Source organism: Haemorhous mexicanus, chromosome 3, assembly GCF_027477595.1.
Source record: "Haemorhous mexicanus isolate bHaeMex1 chromosome 3, bHaeMex1.pri, whole genome shotgun sequence".
NCBI classification, from domain to species: Eukaryota; Metazoa; Chordata; class Aves; order Passeriformes; family Fringillidae; genus Haemorhous; species Haemorhous mexicanus.
Window position 1 is genome coordinate 94,881,843 of NC_082343.1, and position 21,956 is coordinate 94,903,798.

A 21,956-nucleotide genomic window follows, 5' to 3' on the forward strand; every position below is an offset into this window, starting at 1 on the left:
AGGCCTTGTTTGGTAGCTGGTCTCTGTTTCATAGATTAGAACTTCTTTCTTGTTGATTATGCCTGAAAGTATACAAAGATGGTGAAAAACGCCAATCACTTGTTTTTAAAATTGTAAAAGTTTAATAGTGATAAAATGGTTATAAAAATAGTAATACAATTAGAGTAATAATAATTTCGACCATTTGAATTAGGACAATATGAGACAACAGAAATAAAGAGTTATGGACGTCTGGGTACCTTTTTCTGGGCAGCACAAGCCCGAAAAAGGACACCCGTTAACAAAGGATTAACCCTTAAAAACAACAGCCTGTTGCATATTCATACACTTCGTACATGATGCATAAATTCCATTCAAACACAGGATTCTGTCTGGTCATCATCAACTTCTTCCTCTGAACCCTAACAGCGCCTTCGAGGAGGGAAGAAGTTTGTTTCTTCTGATAAGAGACCAATAAATTCTTTTTCTCTGAAAGATTTAGGTGTCCTGTGGCTGTTACCTCGCTGCAAGTCCTTTCTTTAAAAAAATTATCCTACATAGCGTAGTTTCTATTTTAACATTTTTTATAACCTAAAACTGTATTTAACACACCACTTAAGAGAATTAATACAGCACTACTTTCTAACACAACACATGTAATGCTCATTTTAATATTTGCGAAAAGCCAATCATAAAATACGCGTTTTTCACAAAGATCAAACATCAAAGCACATCCTTTGTCAAGAAAATATTTACATATTCCACAGTTTGCAACAGAAATTCGGCAAGACTGCAGGGACAAGGCTGGGGGGCGCTTTTCCCTGAGCTGGGCTGCTAGGGTTTGGTGATGCGCCCGGCGGGGCGGGCGCGGGGCACGGCCAGGCCGCGGCGGCAGCCCAGGGGAGGAGCGGTCGCCTGACGGTGCGGGAGGGTCGTGTGTCGGGGGCGGGGGGTTTGTCGGAGCTGTGGCGGCGCTGTTTCGGTACGGTGTCGGAGCTGTGGTGGCGCTGTTTCGGTACGGTGTCGGAGCTGTGGCGGCGCTGTTTCGGTACGGTGTCGGAGCTGTGGCGGCGCTGTTTCGGTACGGTGTCGGAGCTGTGGTGGCGCTGTTTCGGTACGGTGTCGGAGCTGTGGCGGCGCTGTTTCGGTACGGTGTCGGAGCTGTGGCGGCCCGGGCAGACGGTACCGCGGCGGCGGGCGGGGGTCGCGGCGGGGGTGGGTGGCGCCAGCCCGGTGGAGTGAATGGTTCTTGCCGGGATCAGGGCTTCTGCCCGGAGGGCAAAGGGCGAGGTGCGTGACAGACCGGCTGGCCCTCCAGGAACGTCCTGCCGTGCTGCTCCAGGGAGTTTGTCCAGGGGTTATTTCCCCAGCTTGTCTCCTGCAGCAGGGACCAGGACGGGCGGGAGGGTGGGCACAGAAGGGGGTTGTGTTTGGCTCTGGGTAGGATCAGCGGGGAAGCTGAAGAGAAACTGCTCTTTGGAGTGCAAGTTTTGCAATCTCTGGGAGTACTTTGCCTTTTCCCTCGTCCAGACGCTCCTCCTAGCTCCGGCGGTAGAAGGAAGCGTTTCGAAGCCGGACTTGGCCCGAGCCCCAGTGGAAGCCGCCCGCTGGTGAGCAGTTCCAGGCTTAAGATGGTCCGGAGGCCGGGCCGGGCGAGGCAGCGCTGGGCTGCGAGATCGTCCTTGGGAACAGCCCCGTGCGGGACGGGGTCGAGGAAGAAAGCGTTGCAGAGAACCGTTCTGGGGCCCATATCCTGTTAGGAAGAAAGTTTAAGATCTTGGATCAGATTATGAGCTTGCTGCTAAATTCACTTACTTGCTGCTCACTGAAAGGCTGGTGCCTGAATTGTTTTGGACAAAACAGTGTGGGGTGTTTTTAATACAGCGATCACAGCCTGCGTGGCGGTGGTCCAAGGAAAGTCTGATGCACTAAAACATCAAGAAAGTTTGTGATTAATTTTCAGGTCCATTATTGCTATTCAAGAAAGACAATTTACCAATTTTGCGACTCTTTTATCACTACTCAATATTTTTAAAAATATTTATTTTAAAGGGATATTCATTACAGAGCCATAAAAGGGTCACCAAATTAGTTTCCAGCCCTATGTAAGCGTTTAGCCTGAACCCCAAATTCGGACCTTTAGGAGTGCGTTCGCAGGAAGATATTCCTGGCTTTTCAGTGGATAGGTCCCAATTTTCAGTGGAGCACTGAGCTGAGACTGGCAATCAGGGCTCTGCGTGGGCTGAATTTTATCAGCTCCAGCTCTGCTTTGTGGAGAGGTCAAGGGTGTTTGCTTTTTCTGCCCATGCCAGCCCGTCCTTACAGCGTATTTCTCAGCCTTGATCCCGCGTGCTGCAGGTTAGAGTGTTTGCCCAGTCTGTGAGGGTTTAAGTGCACTTCTCCTGTCTGGTGAAGTTGAAACCAACACCTACTTTCTGAGCATCAGGGAATGAAGTATTTTTGAAGTATAGAAGGTCAGGAGCTCTCTTACTTGTTATAGTGTAAGTCATGCACGGGAAATAGAAATGAAGTGTAGGTCATGGTCTGTGTGTGTAGGGCCCAGGAGGGAGCTGTGCCAAGTCCCTTTTTGAGTGCCTCGTTGCTGTTCAGGTGTCAGCAATCTAGCCAGGCATCCAGCAGTGCTGGAGTAGATGCCAGCTCCACTCAAGGCACAATCTATTGACAAGCACATCTTTTTGTATCAGGAGAACTTTGCTACCAGAGACTGAGGTGTCCAGGGCCACAGACACTGCCAGGGTATTGTGGTTTTAGTTTGGAACTGGTAGAACTACTAATTTTTGGTAGTGGTTTTGGTTTGTTAATTTGAGATTTTATTAATTTTGAGATTTTTTGGTTAATGTATTAAAGAGTGTGGTGGGTTTGGTGTTGGTTAATTATTAATGTATTTATTTTTTGTTGTGAGGTAGGATTAGGAGAAAGGTAAAGTAAGTTTAAAATTTTAAAAGGGTATAAAGAAAAGTTTATTAACATTAATTAAAAGAAAGAGTAATAAGAATTAGAACAAAATTTTTAGAATATATCTTTAATTTTTTTTTCTTACTGATAATGTAAAGAAAGAGAATTTAAAATTTTAGTTAGTTTACTATTTTTAAAATGGGGTTTTTTTTAGTTTACTTAGGGAGAGAAGTCTTTTTTGCTAATGGTATGGAGACTTTTCTATAAGGAAAAAAACCAGTTTTCTTGTGTTTTTTTTTACGAATAGTAATTGTTCAGGGAAATCTGTAATTGTGAAGTTCTTATTTTTTATAAGCTTTCTTATAGTTTGTTTATGGGTTATGTTGATTTTTGGGGTATTGTTTATACGTAAAAGTTTTTATTATTAATTTTTAAAATTATTTTTATTTTTAGGAACAGATTTTTTTCTTTTTCTCTTGGGGGTATAGGATTACTTTTAAATTTTAAACTTTTTAAGGGATTACAGTTATTTTAATATGTAGGTTTTTGTTTGATATTAATTTGATTTTTTAAAAAAATATAGTTTTAGGTGTTATAGGGAAAAAGTTTTTTCTCTATAGTTAATAAGAGGATTTTAGTTTTAAAATTAAGGTATTTCTTTATTTTTTTACTGACTTTGATGTTTTTATGTTTTTTTAAATAATGTTTATATTTTGTTAATTTTTTTTTTCTTATTTGAGGGAGGATTGAAGTACTGAAAGGATTGAAGTACTGAAAGGGTTAACAAGACCATTTACATTTGGGTCTTGTAAATGGTTACTTGATTTGCTGGTAACTTGTGGAAGAGAAAAGAGGAAGTTCTCGGGGTTTTTTCGAGTCTAGTTTTTTAGTGATTGGAAGTTTTGTACCATTTTTTAAAATTGTTTTCTTGCTAAACTATGACACAGGGCTAGGTGCAAGCTGAGCAGTGGTTTTGAAGACCTGCATTTTGGATAGGGGCACCTCTTTCTCCTGTCAGTACCTGACAGTGATGGCTGTGTGCTGTAGGGCCTGTGGAAGACAGCACCCAACACAAAGGACTTCAGTGGAGTGGGCCAAGGATGCCGTCTCCCCTGTCACTCTTGTGCTGTTTGTGCCTCTTTATTGGTGCCTTGGGATTATGGCCAAAAATTTTTACTTTGTGGCTCAGCACAAATAAGCCTGCCTGTGAACAGATAAACCTTTGGCTTAACAATGAAGCATTCTGTTAGTCTGTGCCTCTGTCTTACGAAATTTGCTTCATTCTTCTGTGACCCATTAAAGATAAGAGTACAGTGTTAGCTTTGTTCCCAGCATCAGGCAAGCTCACATCAGCTGCCAATGTCATACAGTGGCATGTGACTGCACATGGTAGGGAAAGTTGAAAGGACCAAGTGTTTCATCCCAATGCCATCATCTGATGGGCTGACTTGAGCCCCCTGCTGCCAGGGGCATTGCCCAGGCCTTATCTGCCCAACTGAGGTCAGTGCCATCCATTTGGTTTTTGATTTTAAAGTTAAATTTTCAGGGCAGATAGAGTATAAATCTGTGTTACAGTTTGACTGTAGCAGCTGGATAGTGAATGCAGAAGCCCTGGTGATATATGTTGCTTTTAAAAGCATTTTTGTAAAGGCACATGAGCTCAGGGCTCTGAATTGTAATATGAGAGAGGTGAGAACAGTGCTGTTGGCACTAATTTGGTGTTCTTTGGAAGCCATTCATATGATATAGTACATTTTTCAAGTATGGTATGACATGTGACAAAACCCAACACCTACTGAAGAGATTGCATCACTGCAAGGTTAAAAATGTGCTAGTTCAGGAACACCCTACAGTTCTGCTTTGGTTGTAAAACTCAGTAAGCTGTTACAACTACAATAATATATTATTTAGAAGATGCTTATTGTCTTGATGTGGTTGAATGGCTACATATTCTGGTAGTGTGTAGTTTTTCTTTTATTTCATTAATCCACAGGAAACTTGGTTACATCAAGCACAAGCGTGTAGGACTTAATTGTTTTTCTACTTACTTGTTCATCCAACTGTATTTAGTAGTTTGGAGTGAGACATTCAAAATGTTAATTTAAAGCATGCTTCCATAAGATCAACATCTTGATTTTATCAGGAAACAAGAACTCTGAAATCATGGCGGGAAAACCCAAGCTGCACTACTCCAAGGGAAGGGGGAAGATGGAGTCAATCCGATGGCTGTTAGCAGCAGCTGGGGTTGAGGTTTGTACCTTTTTTTATAAAGTGATTTGTGATTAAAATAGGTATTCTCTGGAAGGGTTTCCCAATTGCATTTCTGCTTAGGGATATGCACATCATCACATATTGTGATGCAAAATGCTTAGATTGAGTGATACACTCTTGTGTTTTATTTCATGTATTCCTTGGACCATAGTTACACAGTGAAGAGATTTTGATATACAAAGAGAATTTATGGGTGTCATTTTTGAAACATACTTTAAGATGAGATTGTAAATTGTTGCTACAGACAAAACTTTGACTTTTTGCTCATAACTTTCCTGTGTCTCGTGAGTCTTCTCCACTGAAAGAGCATGCATACCACATGAAAACTTTTGAACATTCTCTCCCAACAAAGTACCTTTTGTTCTTTGGGTCAGGACCTGAGTAGATAAATCAGCAGATCTGCCCCAAAGACAGTGTTAGGGGATCTATCTAGATTCACATCAGGTGAAGGCTGTCCTAAGACATCTTAATTTCTACAAATTAATTTCTTCAAATTAAATTTTTGTTTGAATATGTTTTTTTGAAACTATTTATACTCTGTTGGAAATAAAAGGCTTCTTAAAATGGTGCTCACTTGAGAATGTTGCTGACAGAGAATTTGCAGAACATGAGTGCTGAGAAAACCAAGATCTTGTCCTCATTCAAATGTCTTTACTAAAGAAAAAATCCAGTGGATGGAGATAAATGCTGTATAAGAGAGGCATAATTTGCAAGAAGTTTTTCAATATTTCATGTGGCATCAGCTGCTTTTTAATTGAGTGATTTGGTATCAGTTTATGGTTCATGCAGGTGACTCTGGTCTTTATAATGAAGAAGTCCTTTCTGGAGCTTAATGCATTGTACAGTCCTGTGGAGTTGGGGACACCAAAGGCGTGGGTTATAGTCTCTGCTGGAGCAGAGATGAAGTAGGGGTCTGTTAAGGAAACTTTCCTGTCTGACCATCCAGGAGCCTCTCCATCAGTCTTTAAAAAGTTTAATCATGATGCAGCAACAGAGTAACATTATGCCTCCAGGGAGGGACCTGGAACAAAGGAAACTACTGGTCTTTTATACCCTCACAGTCTAAGTGAGGATTTGGGGTCATGGTCTCCTGCTGTGGCTCACCTGGCCAGTGTCACAGGTCCCTTGCCCTTTGTTGAGCAAAGGGAGGCAGTTCCCAGCTTTTGCCTTGGGCTCCCAGGGCTCCATGAGCAGCTGCTCATGGAATTGCAGCTGCTCACCCAGCTCCTGGCAATGAACGGATTCCTCACAGGGTCAACACAATGAGAAAAGTACAGAGAATAGTATGGAGAAGTGGGCTCTAACTGCCAGACTTCCTTCCACTTCTCCACTGCCTTTGGAGTGACAGTGTTGTTTTCTATTGCTGCTTTTCAGTTCGAGGAAGAATTCATAGAGACAAAAGAAGACTTAGAAAAATTGCGCAATGGTGAGTCTGTGAACTGTACCCTAAACAGAAATTCACACAAACAGAACAAAAGAACAACAGGAGGTATTTTTTAAGACCTGCAATATGATGTGACCTGTAAAGTAGAACTGCTTCCTTGTGGATGCTTTCATCCCTGAGAATTAGAAATATCTTGGTATCTTACCAAGTCTCTTCCTTATTTTCAGTGTAGTATTTCAGCAGTCTGAGTAGCTTGCTCCTTTTTCTTCCCTAGATGGAGTCCTGCTGTTTCAGCAGGTGCCCATGGTGGAGATAGATGGCATGAGGATGGTGCAGACCAGAGCCATCCTCAGCTACATTGCAGCAAAGTACAACCTCTATGGGAAGGACCTGAAGGAAAGAGCCTGGTATGGTAACACTGTGCCACTTACTAACACTCCTCCATGATTGTTAATATTTACAGAAAGAATGTTGCTGTGAAGTATCTGCAGTAAAGATGAGTATACCTAACAGACTGTCATTTACTGTAGAGGGTTTATTTTGTGAGAATGGAAGGGCAGCTCCAGAGACTGTGGAGATTATTACGGACTAGCAATTGTTAGCCAGCATCCATTAGACCTCAAAACTATTTTTTTTCCCTAAAGTGGTTTGCATAAGCAGTCTTTTCTCTCACAACATAAATAAATAGATTATTAAAGGAAAACAGCATGAATTCCACTTTAAATACATTACTTGCAGCCTTTTTTTTTTTTTTTTTTTTTTGCTTATTGCATATACTGTGAGCCTGTTTTACAATTTGTGCTTTGAAAAAAACTGGAAGTTTTCTAGAAGTGGAAGAACCAAGAAAATAGTAATAAACATTTTACTCAGTGATCACTTCAGAGTTGTATTTCAGGAAAATAATCAAAATGGAAAGTTTGAATTACATATGTTGAACAAAAATATTTGTTTCAGGATTGATATGTACGTGGAGGGAACTACAGACCTAATGGGAATGATCATGTTTCTCCCTTTTCAACCAGCTGATACAAAAGAAAAGAATCTTGCCTTAATCATTGAACGAGCTACAACCAGGTACTTCCCTGTTTATGAAAAGGTAAGTGATAAATCACCAGCAGTTCACAAAGACAGTGGGTTCTGGGCTCCCCCTCCTACCCCACTCCCACATATGTACTTTCCAGAAGACAAGTGGCAGTAGAACTCTAGAAATATATGATGGAGCCACTATCCAGCAACGTGAAAAGAGGACCACAAAATCATTTTTGGGCTGGTTTCAGTACCAGGTCTCTTTGCTGTCTTTCTTTTCCAACCTAGCTTAGTGGCTGATGGCTTACAGTGTTTTGCCTGAATGCACCATTTCAATACTTGTGCCAGCCTTCAGTACTCATTGTCTGGAAGTGTAATGTGTTATAGAATTATTAAGGTTGGAAAAGACCTTCTAAAGATCATTAAGTCTAACTGACAACCCAGCACCACCATCATATTCACCATCAAACTGTGTCCTCCTGTGAAATATCCACGTCTCTTGAACACTTTCAGGGTTGGTGAGTCCACCAGTTCCCTGGCAGTCTATTCCAGTGTTTTACAACCCTTTACATGAACAAAAATTTCCTAAGATCTAACCTAAACTTCCCCTGGTGCAACTTGAGTCCATTTTCTCTTGTCCTGTCACTGGTTACCTGGGAGAAGAGGCTGACCCCCACCCTACTACAATGTCCTGTGAGGGTGTTGTAGAGAACAATAAGGTCTCCCACTCACCCTCCTTTATTCTTGCTATTCAAAGTTAAATATATTTGTGCTTTACAGCTAAGGATCTAATCCTATCATCTTCCTTAAATTCATTGCTTAAATGTATTATATTTAGCAACTATGATTTTCATTCTCTGAATTGCTACTGGGGCATCCTTAGGTGTGCAGAGAGGCTCTGCAAGCAAGATACATGTAGCATAGAAAGCATAAAGCAATTATTTACTGGCCAGCATGCACCAAAACCCTGATCTGTGAAGGAAGGCATTGGTGTGCCTGCCATCCCCTTAGAGCACATGAGGAGGTTTTCTTGGCTAGGAGGGGATGCATTGTTCTTTTCTTCTCCCTGGAACATTGCCTGGATGTTACTGAACTGCCATTTTCCACCAACTTGCTGTTTGTTTTGTTTTATTTCTCCTGTAAGGATATTTTTTCTTGTGTTAAGATTTTCTTGTTTGAATTGAGCCAGCTGTGATCCTCATCTCAGAAGTTTGCTTCTGTTTGTAGCTTTTCCTTTGGTGCCATGTGTGGTTGTGCTGTACACACTTTCTCCCAGAGCTTTTTCAGGGCATAATGGTCTCCTCGGAAATCTGCCAAGGGTACAAAGTTGTGTTGTTTCAGAGCTGAGCTGGGTTTCCAGCTTGAAGCCTTTGTTACCAGGCAGCTGAAGTCCACTCAAAAACTACAGGACTTGATGCAATTTCATGTCCCACTTTATTAGAGCCTTAAATTGCACTAACAAAACCCATAGAGGCTGCCCTGTAAAATAACAATGTAAATGATAATCCAGCACTTCTGTAATCAGAGTTCATATATATCCACTGAGTTCATATATGGAGGGCTGTGCTGAGAGATATTGATTACACACCCAAATCTTTCAAAGATTAAAGGCTGATATGAATTTTAAGTTATTAATCAATAGATAATATACACAATTCTCTGAGCCTGTGCCTAGGTGGCATAAACTACTGTTGTGATATGTTTTAGCATGTATGCTCCATGTAGGAGAGTCTTTAAAGTAACCCTTGTTTGCTAAAGACACAGCTGAACTTTTCCATTATTTTAGCCTAGTTAATTTTGTTAAAATGGTTAATAATTTTCTTTCTGTACCAGCTGTTAAGGAAGTCTATTGATTCAGCTTATCAGGGTTTGCAGTCTATATGTTATTCATTTTGGAAGCTGACAGGAAATGTACCTAGCTGTGAGTGTTCACTTTAAACACTCAGCAGCCAGATTGAGCAGCAAAAGGCAATAGAAAGCCCTGCAGGCAATCAGATTCAGATGCTATGTTTGGGAGTTTCCACACAGTCTGATAAACAAGCTGTGCTAGACCTGGTTAGAGCAGTGTAGGAAGTAACTACATGAAGGTATCAGCTGTGATTCTGCCCATGATTGCTGCCTCTGTGGTAGAACTGGCAGATGGGCCTGGAGAAGCAGTTGGCTTCCAGAGTCACAGACTGATGTCTTACTGCACATTTGGTAATTTAGAGTAGCTTTGGTGTGACTTAGGCACAGACACGGCCTTCTCTTGCTCCTGGTGGGAAGGTGACAGTCTTCAGGACAAAGGCTGGAGAGCTGGTAACTGCTCTGAAGCTGTGCTGCAATTCAACAAGTTGTTCATCTCAACTTGTCTACTACACTTGTAGTAGCTTTGGCAGGCTGTGATTCTTGCATCAGCAGTTTGCCATAAAGGAGTCCTTCCTTATGGGATAAAGGGTGGGAAGGTTGTATTCTTTCATTCTTTCATTCATTTCCTATTTCAAACTGTAATGAGCAGTCTCAAATTTTGCTGAAACATCTATAAATCCACTTAACTTTTTTCTTAAAAATTCGAGGTGTGCTTACATGTAAACTGGCCTACCTCTTCCAATCACTTTAGTCCTGTTTCTTTTGTGTGATTAAGTCTTTCTTGTGGTACTTGGTATACAGCTACCTGGTGCAGTAGGTTAGAGTGAGAGATGGAATTGCACACACTGAAATATGAATTTTGATTTAATTTTTTGTTTAAAGAACATGTATCACTTTCTAACTTCATAGGTTCTTGCATAGCTTTGCTCTGCTGTGTTTTTTCAGAAATCTGTCTGCAATGAAATATCTAGATAAAATAGTTACATCCCATGTGAATTTTCTTGTTTATTTGTTCATACTTTATAGGCCTTAAAAGATCATGGACAGGATTATCTTGTTGGCAACAAATTAAGCTGGGCAGATGTCCATCTGCTGGAAGCCATTTTAATGGCAGAAGAATGTAAGCCTGATGTACTGTCTGCATTCCCTCTGCTGCAGGTTAGTAATCATCTGGTGTCAATATGGAAAGTAGCAAACAATTTCACTGACTGTTGTTAAAAGTTAATTATTTACATCTTTTGAGCCATTGTACTGACACATTTCTGGTCTGTTTGACTACAAAAAACTGCACTCAGTGCACTGCCTTGCCCCAGAGCTGCTGGGGACTCACCTTTCTCCAGTTCTGCTTTTCCCAGCTGTTCTCAGCTGGCAGGAATTCACTCACTAGTGCTACCAGTTTGGTCCTTTAACTGTTACTTCCATGTCTTCAAACACAGCAACAATATCTGGAAGAAAAGGCTGTGGCCTGGTGTATCTGCAATTCCTGTCCTTTTTGCCAGCAAAATTACGTTTTTAACAAATCATATACAAAGAGCAGCTAAGTTTCTAATGTCTTGACTTCTATAGTGCTTTGCACTGAGATATTCCTGTCCTTGCCTCCTTTTTTTTTTTTTTTTTCCCTCAAATATATCTGCAGGATTGGGCTGTGGGGTTTTTTCTTCCACTTTTTACTAGATGAATCTTAACTCATTAATATTAATTTCTCCCATTCCACTCTGGGAAATTAAGGTATAGCTACAGCATTACAGATCAGAAAAAGCTAGTACCTTTTACTGTTCAGTAAGTATGTCTGACAAGTAAAAATCCAAGTCACCTGATCTTTAAACTATAAAGTATGGAATTATAATTTCCTTAATCTCACCGGTTTTACTGTTGCTTCTTACAGGCTTTTAAAGGAAGAATCAGCAACATTCCAACAATCAAAAAATTCTTACAGCCTGGCAGCCAGAGGAAGCCACCAACAGATGAGAAGTTTGTTGCTGTTGTGAGGAAAATATTCAATATCTAATCTGATGAAGATAACAGTAGTATATTACCAGACCTTGCTTTGTAAGAGTAAATTGCATAGAGGTGCTATGTAACTTGCATCATATGGCCAGTGTTGAAACAATACACTGTGAATACACTTTTAAATTAGAGTAAAAGGCTAATTTGTACCTGTTTAGTCCAGAAAGAAGAATTTCATGAAGCAGTTATATGAAATAAAATATGCTGACACTTATTGGTGTGTGTTCAATTACAATGCATGCCTGGTAGGGTAAAATGTTCAGTTGTAGCTTCTGAGGTACTGTAGAAAAGCCCCATGATCCCCAACCTCCTTTTAATAAACTGCCTGAGAGAGGAGCCACACCCTGAAAACTGAAAAGTCATTTAAATTCAGGCCTAGAATCTTCTGGTTGGTTCTCTAGGTGGTCTCCTAGAAAGTTCAGAGTCTCCCTGCTGTATTTCACAACTTAAATATTAAAGAAATAAAACCTTTAAAAATAAAATTAAAATTCATGATCCTTTTAAGTTTATGGGCAGAAGTAAAAAACTTTTCTAATCCCCACATGAATCTCTTAGGAGTGATTTTTTTCACTGAAAGATCAAAGTTCTCATGTTTAATTGGCCTGCTGTGGTTTTCATCCACTGAGAGCACCTATTCCCTTGCTCTTCTTTTTGCTGCTTGGCTGACTGGTCAGTGAGGCAAATGCCCCTTGAGTGTTTTTTTGTAAGGTTTTACCTTCTGCAGTCACTTCCTGCAGTTATTAAGCCAAGTGCACTGGCTGCTTACCTTTTGAGTGAGTTTTACCTCAACAGTGCTTAAAGCATGCACTACTATGTCAGATTCTTTACCCTAATTTCATGGGAACAATCACTGTTCCCTTTAAGAACATTGCCATAATCATCCTTCTTTGCACTTAGTTGTTTCTCCTCAGTAGGACTCCAACTGATTAGGCAAACGGTCAGCCGGTGTACAGGAAGAATTGCTGCCCAGCAAAGTTAACTCCTTCCCTGACTTGTGCCTAAGAAGAGCCATGTGCATTGCAGGGGTACAAACCACAAGAGCCCCAGTCACCTGGGCACTGCTGACTTTCAAACAGTTTTACATTAAGATTACCTCAGTAGCTGGAAGCAGTGCTTTGCCCAGCACATTTCACTGGGCTATTCCTCTCTTCCAAATAAGTGCTATGATTTAGGAACCATCACAAAGGGGGTATCATGATACACTATAACGTTTGTAAGCAAGCCTTGTGTGGAAAAAAATGAAAAGCAGGAAAATTTGTTTGTCTTCAAGAGTGCACCCACCCATACTGCTTCCCAACAATTTTGCTTATATTCCCTGTACACCAGAAGACAGTCTTAGCCAAGCTTGGAGACCACAGGAATATTTATTTTGTACACAAATCAAAGAACTTCAATCCCTGAATAGTTTGTGACTGAACAGTCTCTTCTGCTTACGGGAGGGAGTTCAGCAAGATAATCTGTGTGAGAACGGAATGGCAAACCTGTTCCAGAGTACTGAGAGCTTGCAACCTCTCCATGCAGCATGATGATCCTCAGCCATGGTTCATGTCACTGGCAATTTACAGCATGGTACATGTTTTAAACCACTACTGAGTACAAAGCAGAGCACCAGACTCTCATTGACAAAATGGCTCACTCCTCTGCTTAAAAAACTGACAAGCTTCAAACCTGTTACATTTTATTTGAGTACTGATTTTTTATATTTAGAGCCAGGGGAACAAGAACGTGGGTTGGAAAGGAAGTTGTTTTTTTAGTGCAACACAGTACAGGCCCAAGACTTTTTTGATTTAGAACTGATTATTTAATCTCAGAAACTACAAAATTATGCTTTGATACAAGATACTTTTTAGAATAAACATCTATTTATAGATATTCTTTCAGAGATACAGTGCAAGAGTAATTCAATTTCCTGGGGCGCTCTGCACCCCTAAAAGAGATCAGACTTACAAAGAAAAATCCCACGAGTTAATAGACTGCTTAAATGAAAGTAGATCAAAATATACCAACAAAACACTTGCTTTAGTTTTTAAAAAAGCTTTTAAAATATCAACATATATCAATAATCAATTAACAGGTACAGATCTTTTACAGAAAATATAAATGCAGTGTAAGACTTGTGTTCAAACTTGTCTTTCAAGTACAGGGAGCATGTCTGTTTGGCGGGCATGGCAGTCATATTCAGTTCTAAATTCTCCTACAGCAGCATAAAAACAAGTCTCAAAATCATCAAAAGGCTGGAAAAAAACCCAAAACAAGAAAACATAAATATGGCTATCATTAATAAAATCAGTGTAAGTCATCATTAAATAACTGTTCATAAATAACTGACACTAGAGTCTCTATTAAGCCGTCTTTTCAGGTGTCCGTATCTCCAGTCTCAGTGTCTAGAAAAACAAAGCCCCCCTAGGCTGGAAAAGCAATGCACAATGGACAATAACATTTTCCACTGTAAGTCCTGATTCTTAAATTTTGCTTACATTTTGACAAATTGCTTCTGATTTTTTCCTCCCTGTTTGTAACTGAAGTAAAACAGAATGGTGTTATATTAAATCTGTAATATTAAAACGACAAAGCAACAATTATTATTCCTTCAGAAGATGGGGATTCTGATTTACACCTGGAAAATATTTTGCATTACAGACTCATTGGGAAACTTACTCCATAATTTAATTCCACATTAATAGATTCAGAAAATGATATTTTCCAGAATGCTGAACAGCAGCAATAAAGCAGCTGGAACAGCCAGATTTTTTTTTTTTTTTTTAAATTTGCATTAATACTGGCCAAAGTTCTTAGGTTAGGTCAAAAATGTCCTGGTTTTCAACAGTACTGTGCTTCTAGCAGTTTTGAGTGCAGCACTTCTAAACCAAAGTGTTGGCCTTTTTTTTCTTTAAATGACTGTGTTGTATGAAATTAGACTAATTTTATATGTATGTGCTCGAAAACACTAATGCTAATCTAGGTTCTTCCAAAAGCCTTACCAATAAGCATTAATATTTAATTGCTGACGTCTGCTTTCTGTGCTGAGAAAGTCAGTTCTTACCAGCTGTATCTGCCTAGTAAGATGAAAAAGCTGCTCACTGGAAAGAGGACTGTGACCTCCAAACCAATTTCATTTAAACTGTGTAGTTCCTGAATGACAGTGACTTCCACCAGCAGTGTCTTGAATAGGGTGTGAAATGGCAACTATTTGATAATGAGTAAAATCTTTACATTAGAATCCACGATATGTATTTACCTCAGGCATGCTACTAGTCCGGCTGGCATTAATTTCTTGGACCTCTTGAACCTCATTCCCATTATAATGGTCAAAAGAAAAGATGAAACTGTAAAAGACAATCCAATATATTTATGTTCTCTCTTTTCTCAGTGGACCACTCAGGAACACACAGAGTTATCAAAGTTAGTGCTGTTTTTCTATGAACTGCAATTTAATGAAACATTAGATCAGAAACAGAGTCTATAAAAACATTCTTGCTTTTCCAAAATACACCATTATGATTTCTTTTAGCTACAACTAAAGCTTCCATGTGCAGCAGAATGCTAAATCCTATTCCAAGAAGACTAGGTAAGTTTGTCAGTCAGTCAATTCTACTCATTCATGTCTAAATTCATGGGGATACCAACAAAGTAGAAAGAATCTTGGCCATAGCAGTCACATGTATATTGAATTACAGGAATAGTGTCTCATAAATCCCACCAGTCTAGATCATTGCAGCTGTTTTCTAATTATTCAAGGAGCTAGAGCATTCAACTTCTCGTCTGTTTTATTTTTAGAATATTAGCTCTTTATTTGCTGAGCCATAACAACTATATTGGAAGGTTTGCCACCTGTTTTTGCTACAAAATATAGCTATCAGCATCTCCTTCTTCATGACTACAATTTCTCTGGAGCCTTTTGCTGTGAGGGAACCATCCTTGCCTGTGACAACAGGTGGGCAGCCCAAGAGGGCAATAAATGCAGAACAACTATGAAATAAACTGCATCTTCTTCCTGGAGTAGTCTTATCTGAAAATGGAGGCAGCATTGAACTCATCAGGCATAGGGATTTCACTTTGAACTATGTCTGCAGAGTGCCGCATAAATGAGAAGACTGAGGAGAACACATGAAACTGCAAAGATAGCTACCTTCATTAAAGAACTGGCACTTGAAATGCTTCCTAGAAGTGGGCAGAGAGGCAGGGCTTCTCATGAGCAGCTGGGCTTTGTCACTTTCACATCCAAAGTAATGGCATAGATCTCTTCCCTTTTTATGGTGTAGTTAAACCATCTGGCTAATTCTCTTCAAATTCCACTGTCTAATCCTGGGGCCAGTCCTGTGTTCATAGGTGTCAAACATTAGTTTTAAACTCACTTCAGCATATAAAACAAGCCCTGACAGTTACAAGTATCTTATGGAACTCTGCCAACTATGTGCATTCATCAGAAATACACTGCAAAAAAAAATATGCTCCATTGTCCATTGCTCTTATTTTCTATTCACATAGCCTTGATCCTCTCAGGAATGTCTCAAGGAGTGAACTATTCCACAGCATGTGTCTTGCCAGAGTCCTGAGTATATTTATAGTTTATTACAAGTTACAAAACATATTCACTCTGTAATGTTCTTTTTTCCCTCATTTGCTAGTACCTGGCTTTTCATACCTTCCAGAGACTTTTTAATGCATTCAGTTTTCAGACCAGATTTCAGAAAGTGCTATACATTCACTGTTTCACCTTAAACCACAGAAATTCAATAAATCAAGAGCAATTCAATCCAGTGAATCATATACAGATCAGAATCAACTTGTACTGTGAATGCTACCAACTCTTGCATACTCAGATTTGAATTTCCAAATCTACTTCAAACACATAAAAATGCATTAAAGTATCCAAGAAAACACAGAGCTTATTTCAGGAGAAGTAGGAAAATGCCTGAAATAGTAATTTATAAAACAACTAAGAGAATTTGCCTGGGGTACCCATTGGCTACATACTCTTTGTATGTAGGACAAGTTACAAAAACATTACTATCAAGGACTTGTACTAAAATATTACCTAAATTACTGTAGGAGAGTCTTGCACAGGTGAAAACTACTGTCAATAATTACGGTTTGGATTGATGGGTTGTTTTTAGATTTCCTAACCTTTTAAAGGTTTGGGTGTTCGCTTTATTTTACATTGTAATTTACTGTAGTGGTTTCTAAGTTCAGAGTGGTCACTTTCTTCCATGCACCTGATTTCCATTTTTCATTTGTGCTCTAGCTGCTTTTCACATTTTGGCATGTTAGGCATAAGTGAAAACACTCTAGTTTTCCACAAAAGCAATACTCATTTATAATAAAAAGCAATTAAAACATTTCTTTGTAAACATTCTAAACTAAGGCTGCTTTAAAAAGTCTTTGTTCCTTTTACTTTATGTAAGAAAAACTTTCTAAGGCAATTGTAGTGAACCCTATCTCATCTCATTGCAGTAACTTCTAATAAATAAGTACTATACCTTTCTCCAGTTGAGAAAGTCCTCACATGTCTACGACTACATTAAATGCAAAACACAGGCTATTTTAAATATCAGACATTCAAAGGCACATTAATGGAAAATTTTGTATAAGTCCCTTCAAAACCTGGGAATTGGGAAACAGGCAACAATATATTAAGTTTTAATGAGTCTTCCGTAAATTCTGTATCTAACTTAGTGATTTAATTGACCCATAGGAGTATAATAACATATGTTACTTAAAAGCATCTCATATTAGTGATTACAAATTTACATATATTTAAGGCTATGTCTTCATTCCAAAAAAAGCTCTGGGTTTTTTTTAAACAGGGGGATAACTTAATCTGAGCAAGGTAATGGTGGCAAAAATCCAATTTAAGGCCATCTAGGAGCAGATCAGGCCCACAATTACCACCTTTACTAAAGAACTCTCTGGGAACACTTTGCTGTGAATGCTACTCAACATTTTTTTTAAATGGAAATTTTTATAAGTGTGATTGGTGCAAAGCACAAAGCCAGAATGAACAATATACAACAAATTCTAAGCTGAGAAAAACTAATTGCGTACTCACACAATCTGGATTAAATGTATTTTAAATGCATTTTTGCATGTGAAACCACAGCCTAAACCACCTTTGCTAAAACCATGAGTGAGACAAGCTCCCAACAGCTCTTATTGCAAATTCACTTGTGCAAGGTTTATGTCGTCCCCTGAAGGAACTGTAGTTTTTTGCCTCCAAAAGGGTTTCATGGCAAACTAGCTGCCACGACAATTATTGCACAGTCTGTATCCTGTTTTTCTTAGCAGCAAAGGAAAAACACTAAGTTAAATTGTTCCATTCCCTGGGAGCTGAGGATATGCATCATGCAACAGTGGATCCCACATCTCCTTTACTGCTCAGATTGCAAAATTCAATCTGTAACTATAACGATTTTATTGCAGTACTATCTCCTGTTTATCAGCTGGATTTCACAATAAAAATATGTGCAATGTTAGGCAAACATCTCATAAAAGGAGGTGCTGCCAGGTAGTAACAAACACCTGCTGGCTTTCTGTCAATGATCTGCCTTACCTTGTAAATGGCTCCTGAATTTTGCAGGCTCAGCTGACGTGTTGAACTCTAGTTAAAAACCCAACATTTAAACCAGAGCAATACCCAAAACTTAGTAAAAAGAGAATTTTACATGCAGTTCAGGATGATGTTTATTTGTTTGTTTGTTTACTGTAGTGAAACACTTACACAATGATATCTTCACATTTCTCGGATCACACGTTACACAGTAAGCTCCATAACCAGCCACAGAGCCAAAGGTGAGTCCAGCAGCTAAAGAGATTTTACTACCTGCAAGAAATCATTGCAGTGTTATTTCTCAATACAAGGTCGTTAAACTCAATCTTTATATGACAGCTCTCTCTCTCTACAATAGAACTGATTTTGCCATATTCCAGCTTACCTCACCCAGTGTGAAGAGAGAGGTAATATTTCTGTAACTGGATCATTCTAATGTGTGGGATTAGGGGCAAAGTCAACTAACTAAATTAAAGGAAGATCCAGTAATTCTTGCAACTTGGGAAAGATACAACCCTAAATTTGGGCTATTTTCTCTATCATACTTAAGAAGGATTTTTGTAATTTCTCTGAACTGTATGTTCATTTAAACTATATCTTACAGCACTTGGGAGTCTCCAAAAATAGTAGGAATGTACCAATATATATAAAGAGTAAATTAGAAAACATGCATAATCATAATGTCAGGCTTTTCAGTCTGACATCAATCCTGGACAAAGAAATGCTATCACCAACATCACATTTAATGAATAAAAAATGAAAAAACAAATAAATGGCAGTGAGGATGAAAACAGGGCTTCTAAAAGTAACTTGACATATTCTTGCAGTGCTATTGAAAAACTGGTTCATAAATCCCAGATATAGCCCTAATATTTTAAATTTCTGAACAGACGTTTGTCTTGGTACCATATGATAAAACTGTAGAATCTGCACAGCAGACATTATTTGAATTAAACTGATCCCCAGATGTTTAGAAATAAAGAATTCTGACCCCCGATGACATTTAGTTCCCAATCCTTTTATTTCGAGTATAATCAACACTTTGCAAGAAAGTGTAAATCATAACCAATAAAAAATTATCTAGATTTGCCACGAGGATCAATCAAGTATTAGAGTGAAGAGAACAGGTGAATGAGATACTGAGTGCAGCTGGCTGCAAACACAAAACCACAGCGTTTTCAGAAATTCACATGTGAAGCTGTGTCTCCGAGAGCAAAGCATGTGCACACTACGAAGGGAGACGGTGACCCTAAACCACAAGAATGGTGACGGACAGTGGAACATGGACGGTGAGGGATGCGCTGCCGGGGCTCTGCGGAGAGCGGACGGGAAGCCGCCCGCAACTCCCGCCCGCCCGTCCTCGGTACCGCTGCGACCTCTGCCGGGTGCTGAGCTGGGGCACGCCGCTGCCAGCCGCGGGACTGCAAAAACCCCTGGAATACCGAAACTGCGCTTTGTGGTACGCTGCCACCTAAACCCCGACTCATTATCTTACTGAGAAAAGGCACAATTCTAACAGTACCAGAGAATTAACCACCAACTCAGAGCACACAAGTAGAAGGTTTTTTCCCACCGTGCATTTGGAACTGTAAGAATCAAGCCTGGATTTCTCTGTAGAAAATAAGCTTTAATCAAGGATATACTGTGCTCAACATACAAATGATTGAAAGGAGATGAGAAAGCTCAACATGCATTTAAGGTCAAAGATAACATGACAACTTCCACTCTTTGCCCTGAAAACAAGCTCATTTAAATGCTTAAGTTGGCCCAAGAACGTCTCATGAAACTTGGTGCATTTACAGCAGCATATGATGGATGTAAAATGCAGCTGTGCTAACTACAGCAAAGTTTTCATGTCTCACACTGCATAGAAGAAATCAACTGCTTCCTTTCCAAATCCTTCTGATCCAGTACTAACCTTTACGAGTGTATGCTATAATACCTCCAACTATCAGCAATGAAGCATATGCAAAACCAATCCAGTCGACAGCCATGGTCCCAATTCTGGAAAAAAACAAATATATTGCAACTGAAGACAAACAAATTCCTTCCTCGAGGTATAAAAGAAATCATTACTTAACGGGTTCTAAATAACACTACACTCCCCAGAGTTGTGCTTGACTGTGTCAAAACATTCAGAAGGTGAAGGTGTGCCTGCTGGCTGTTGTACCATCCTTTCATTAACTGCTGCACTTCCTTACACCCCAGTATAGGGTATACCATATTTCCATTAGGGGATTTTTTGGGATATATGTGGCATAAATTTTTCCCAGTCACAAATACATGTATGCAGGCAAAAGGCTTGACACCATCCAAAGCATGTTTTGTTGCACTTTTGCCATGCTGCTGAGCTGAGAGCACACTATGGATACATACAGGTCTTCTGAGTGCTCAGCTCAGTGTTTGCATCTCCTTTCAACTGCTCCACTATACGTGGAACACTTCAAGGGGCATGTAACAAACACAGCACCAGGCAAAAAACCGAATTTTTAGAGTCTGTTCAAAGATTCCAGACAGAAACTTAAGCTGTTTTGGGAAGCTACACATACAGGTACTTTATCCTGTATCTATGCCCCTTTTATTTCACCTTTACGTTTTGATGCATTGTCTGAAGTTAGGCTGTTGTTCCGCAGAAAGCATTTAAGGTTCTTTTGTGATGCTGGTCCCTACTTCCGTGGCAGTGCAGTGTAAAGGCATGAATGGCAGTGCTCAGCAGTCAGAGAGCCCCTGCAGCACCACGGCCTCTCTCCCATCAGCCGATGGGGCACACCTTTGCCTCCCAAATTAAGCGTACACTTAATTAAGCACATCTTTCTCTATACCTCAGCGTCTGTGCCCTTGACCACAGTGTTAAAAGGTGCTAGCAAAGAGTGCTCACTCAGCATTTCATGTCAAGCCTTTAGTATTTAAAGTAAGCAACTCGCAGCGAGACCACTTCTCCCGAGGTTGTAACCCCTCAGGACAAAAGGTAGGTTTAGGGGGCCATGGCACCCCAGAGAACAAGGTTTGCAGAGGCGGGGGCCAGGGATGCAGGGGCCAGGGATTCCCAGGCCTTTGATGTGCCCAGAGTTCGGGGTCGCCTCCCGCCCGAGCCCGCAGCCCGCATGTCACTCCCCCGGGCCGCGGCGCAGGTCCCGGGCGAAGGCAGGCGCCTGAGGGGGGCGGCTCCGCGACCCGCCCAGCCGCCCGCTCGCCCCCCGCCATCCCCGTGGCAGCTCAGCCTCGCCGTACCTCGTCCTGCCGCGCCGCCTTCCGACCTGCCCCGGCCCCGGCCCCGCCTCCCGCGCCCGCCGGGCTCCGTGGGGCGCCGGCCCGGCCGCACCGCCGCGCCCCGGCTCAGCCGCTCGGCGGCGGAAGGAGGGCGCCTGTCGCCGTCATGGCGGCGGCGAGGCCTGGCCCGCCCGCAGCGCCGCTGGCGGAGCGGCGGCTGGCGGCGCTCGGCGGAGCATGGCCGCGGGGACAAGTGGGTGACAGTGAACCGGCAGTGCCCTTGCGGCCAGGGGGCACTGGTATCCGAGGGTGCATCGGAAAGATGCACCGTGGCCAACGGGAGGTGATCCCTTCCCCCCCCACTCGGCCCTTGTGAGACCACTTCGGAGTTCTGTGTCCAGGTCTGAGCTCCACAGTAAAAGAGAGCCACAAAGATGGGATCTGGAGGATCTCTTTTACAAGGAGACTGCAGGACTTGCATCAGTTCTGTTTAGAGAAGAATGAGAGAGGATCTCATTCATGCATGTAAATCAAAGCTGGGTGTTGGGAGGGTGGTGCCTGACTTTCTGGTGGTGCACAGCAATAAGACAAGGAGCAATGGCCATAAACCAAACCACACGAAGTTTCAGCTCACTTGGACAGAACATGGTACTAATAATGAACTAGATGGTCTGCATGGGTCTTTTCCACCCCCAGCAGTTCTGTGATTCTGTGAGTGGTGGCTATGCTGGTGCAGTAGGGCAGTAGGGCAGCACATTCTGTTGGGCC

General features: G+C 40.9%; 2 protein-coding genes across 6 annotated transcripts; one reads left to right on the forward strand and one right to left on the reverse strand.

The window, feature by feature from the left end:
• Positions 1 to 99: 99 nt before the first annotated feature.
• LOC132325435 (transmembrane protein 14A-like) lies at positions 100 to 21,352 on the reverse strand. Its single transcript, XM_059842772.1, has 5 exons — positions 21,210 to 21,352; positions 19,897 to 19,982; positions 18,150 to 18,251; positions 14,670 to 14,757; positions 100 to 1,732 (listed from the first exon to the last, which is right to left on the reverse strand). The coding sequence occupies exons 2-5, from the start codon at positions 19,970 to 19,972 to the stop codon at positions 1,606 to 1,608; spliced, it is 393 nt and encodes a 130-aa protein (XP_059698755.1). The 5' UTR covers positions 19,973 to 19,982; positions 21,210 to 21,352; the 3' UTR covers positions 100 to 1,605.
• LOC132325430 (glutathione S-transferase) lies at positions 1,084 to 11,645 on the forward strand. Of its 5 annotated transcripts, none has more exons than XM_059842763.1 (7): positions 1,084 to 1,126; positions 5,039 to 5,145; positions 6,541 to 6,592; positions 6,825 to 6,957; positions 7,505 to 7,646; positions 10,451 to 10,582; positions 11,310 to 11,645. In XM_059842763.1, exons 2-7 carry the CDS (start codon positions 5,059 to 5,061, stop codon positions 11,430 to 11,432), a joined length of 669 nt encoding a protein of 222 aa, XP_059698746.1. In that variant the 5' UTR covers positions 1,084 to 1,126; positions 5,039 to 5,058; the 3' UTR covers positions 11,433 to 11,645. The 5 variants fall into 5 exon arrangements, with proteins under 5 accessions (XP_059698746.1, XP_059698748.1, XP_059698747.1 ...); XM_059842765.1 differs by lacking the exon at positions 1,084 to 1,126 and adding an exon at positions 1,136 to 1,269; XM_059842764.1 differs by lacking the exon at positions 1,084 to 1,126 and adding an exon at positions 1,565 to 1,589.
• Positions 21,353 to 21,956: the final 604 nt, after the last annotated feature.

Bases quoted from the DNA above. Each gene is read 5' to 3' on its own strand.
- LOC132325430 (XM_059842763.1), top strand. From the start codon at position 5,059: ATGGCGGGAAAACCCAAGCTGCACTACTCCAAGGGAAGGGGGAAGATG. The intron at 5,146-6,540 runs GTTTGTACCTTT...GCTGCTTTTCAG, and splicing joins TAGCAGCAGCTGGGGTTGAG to TTCGAGGAAGAATTCATAGA. The intron at 7,647-10,450 runs GTAAGTGATAAA...CATACTTTATAG, and splicing joins ACTTCCCTGTTTATGAAAAG to GCCTTAAAAGATCATGGACA.
- LOC132325435 (XM_059842772.1), bottom strand. From the start codon at position 19,972: ATGGCTGTCGACTGGATTGGTTTTGCATATGCTTCATTGCTGATAGTT. The intron at 18,252-19,896 runs GTTAGTACTGGA...GATTTCTTGCAG, and splicing joins TATAGCATACACTCGTAAAG to GTAGTAAAATCTCTTTAGCT. The intron at 1,733-14,669 runs GTAAATACATAT...TCTTCCTAACAG, and splicing joins GGACTAGTAGCATGCCTGAG to GATATGGGCCCCAGAACGGT.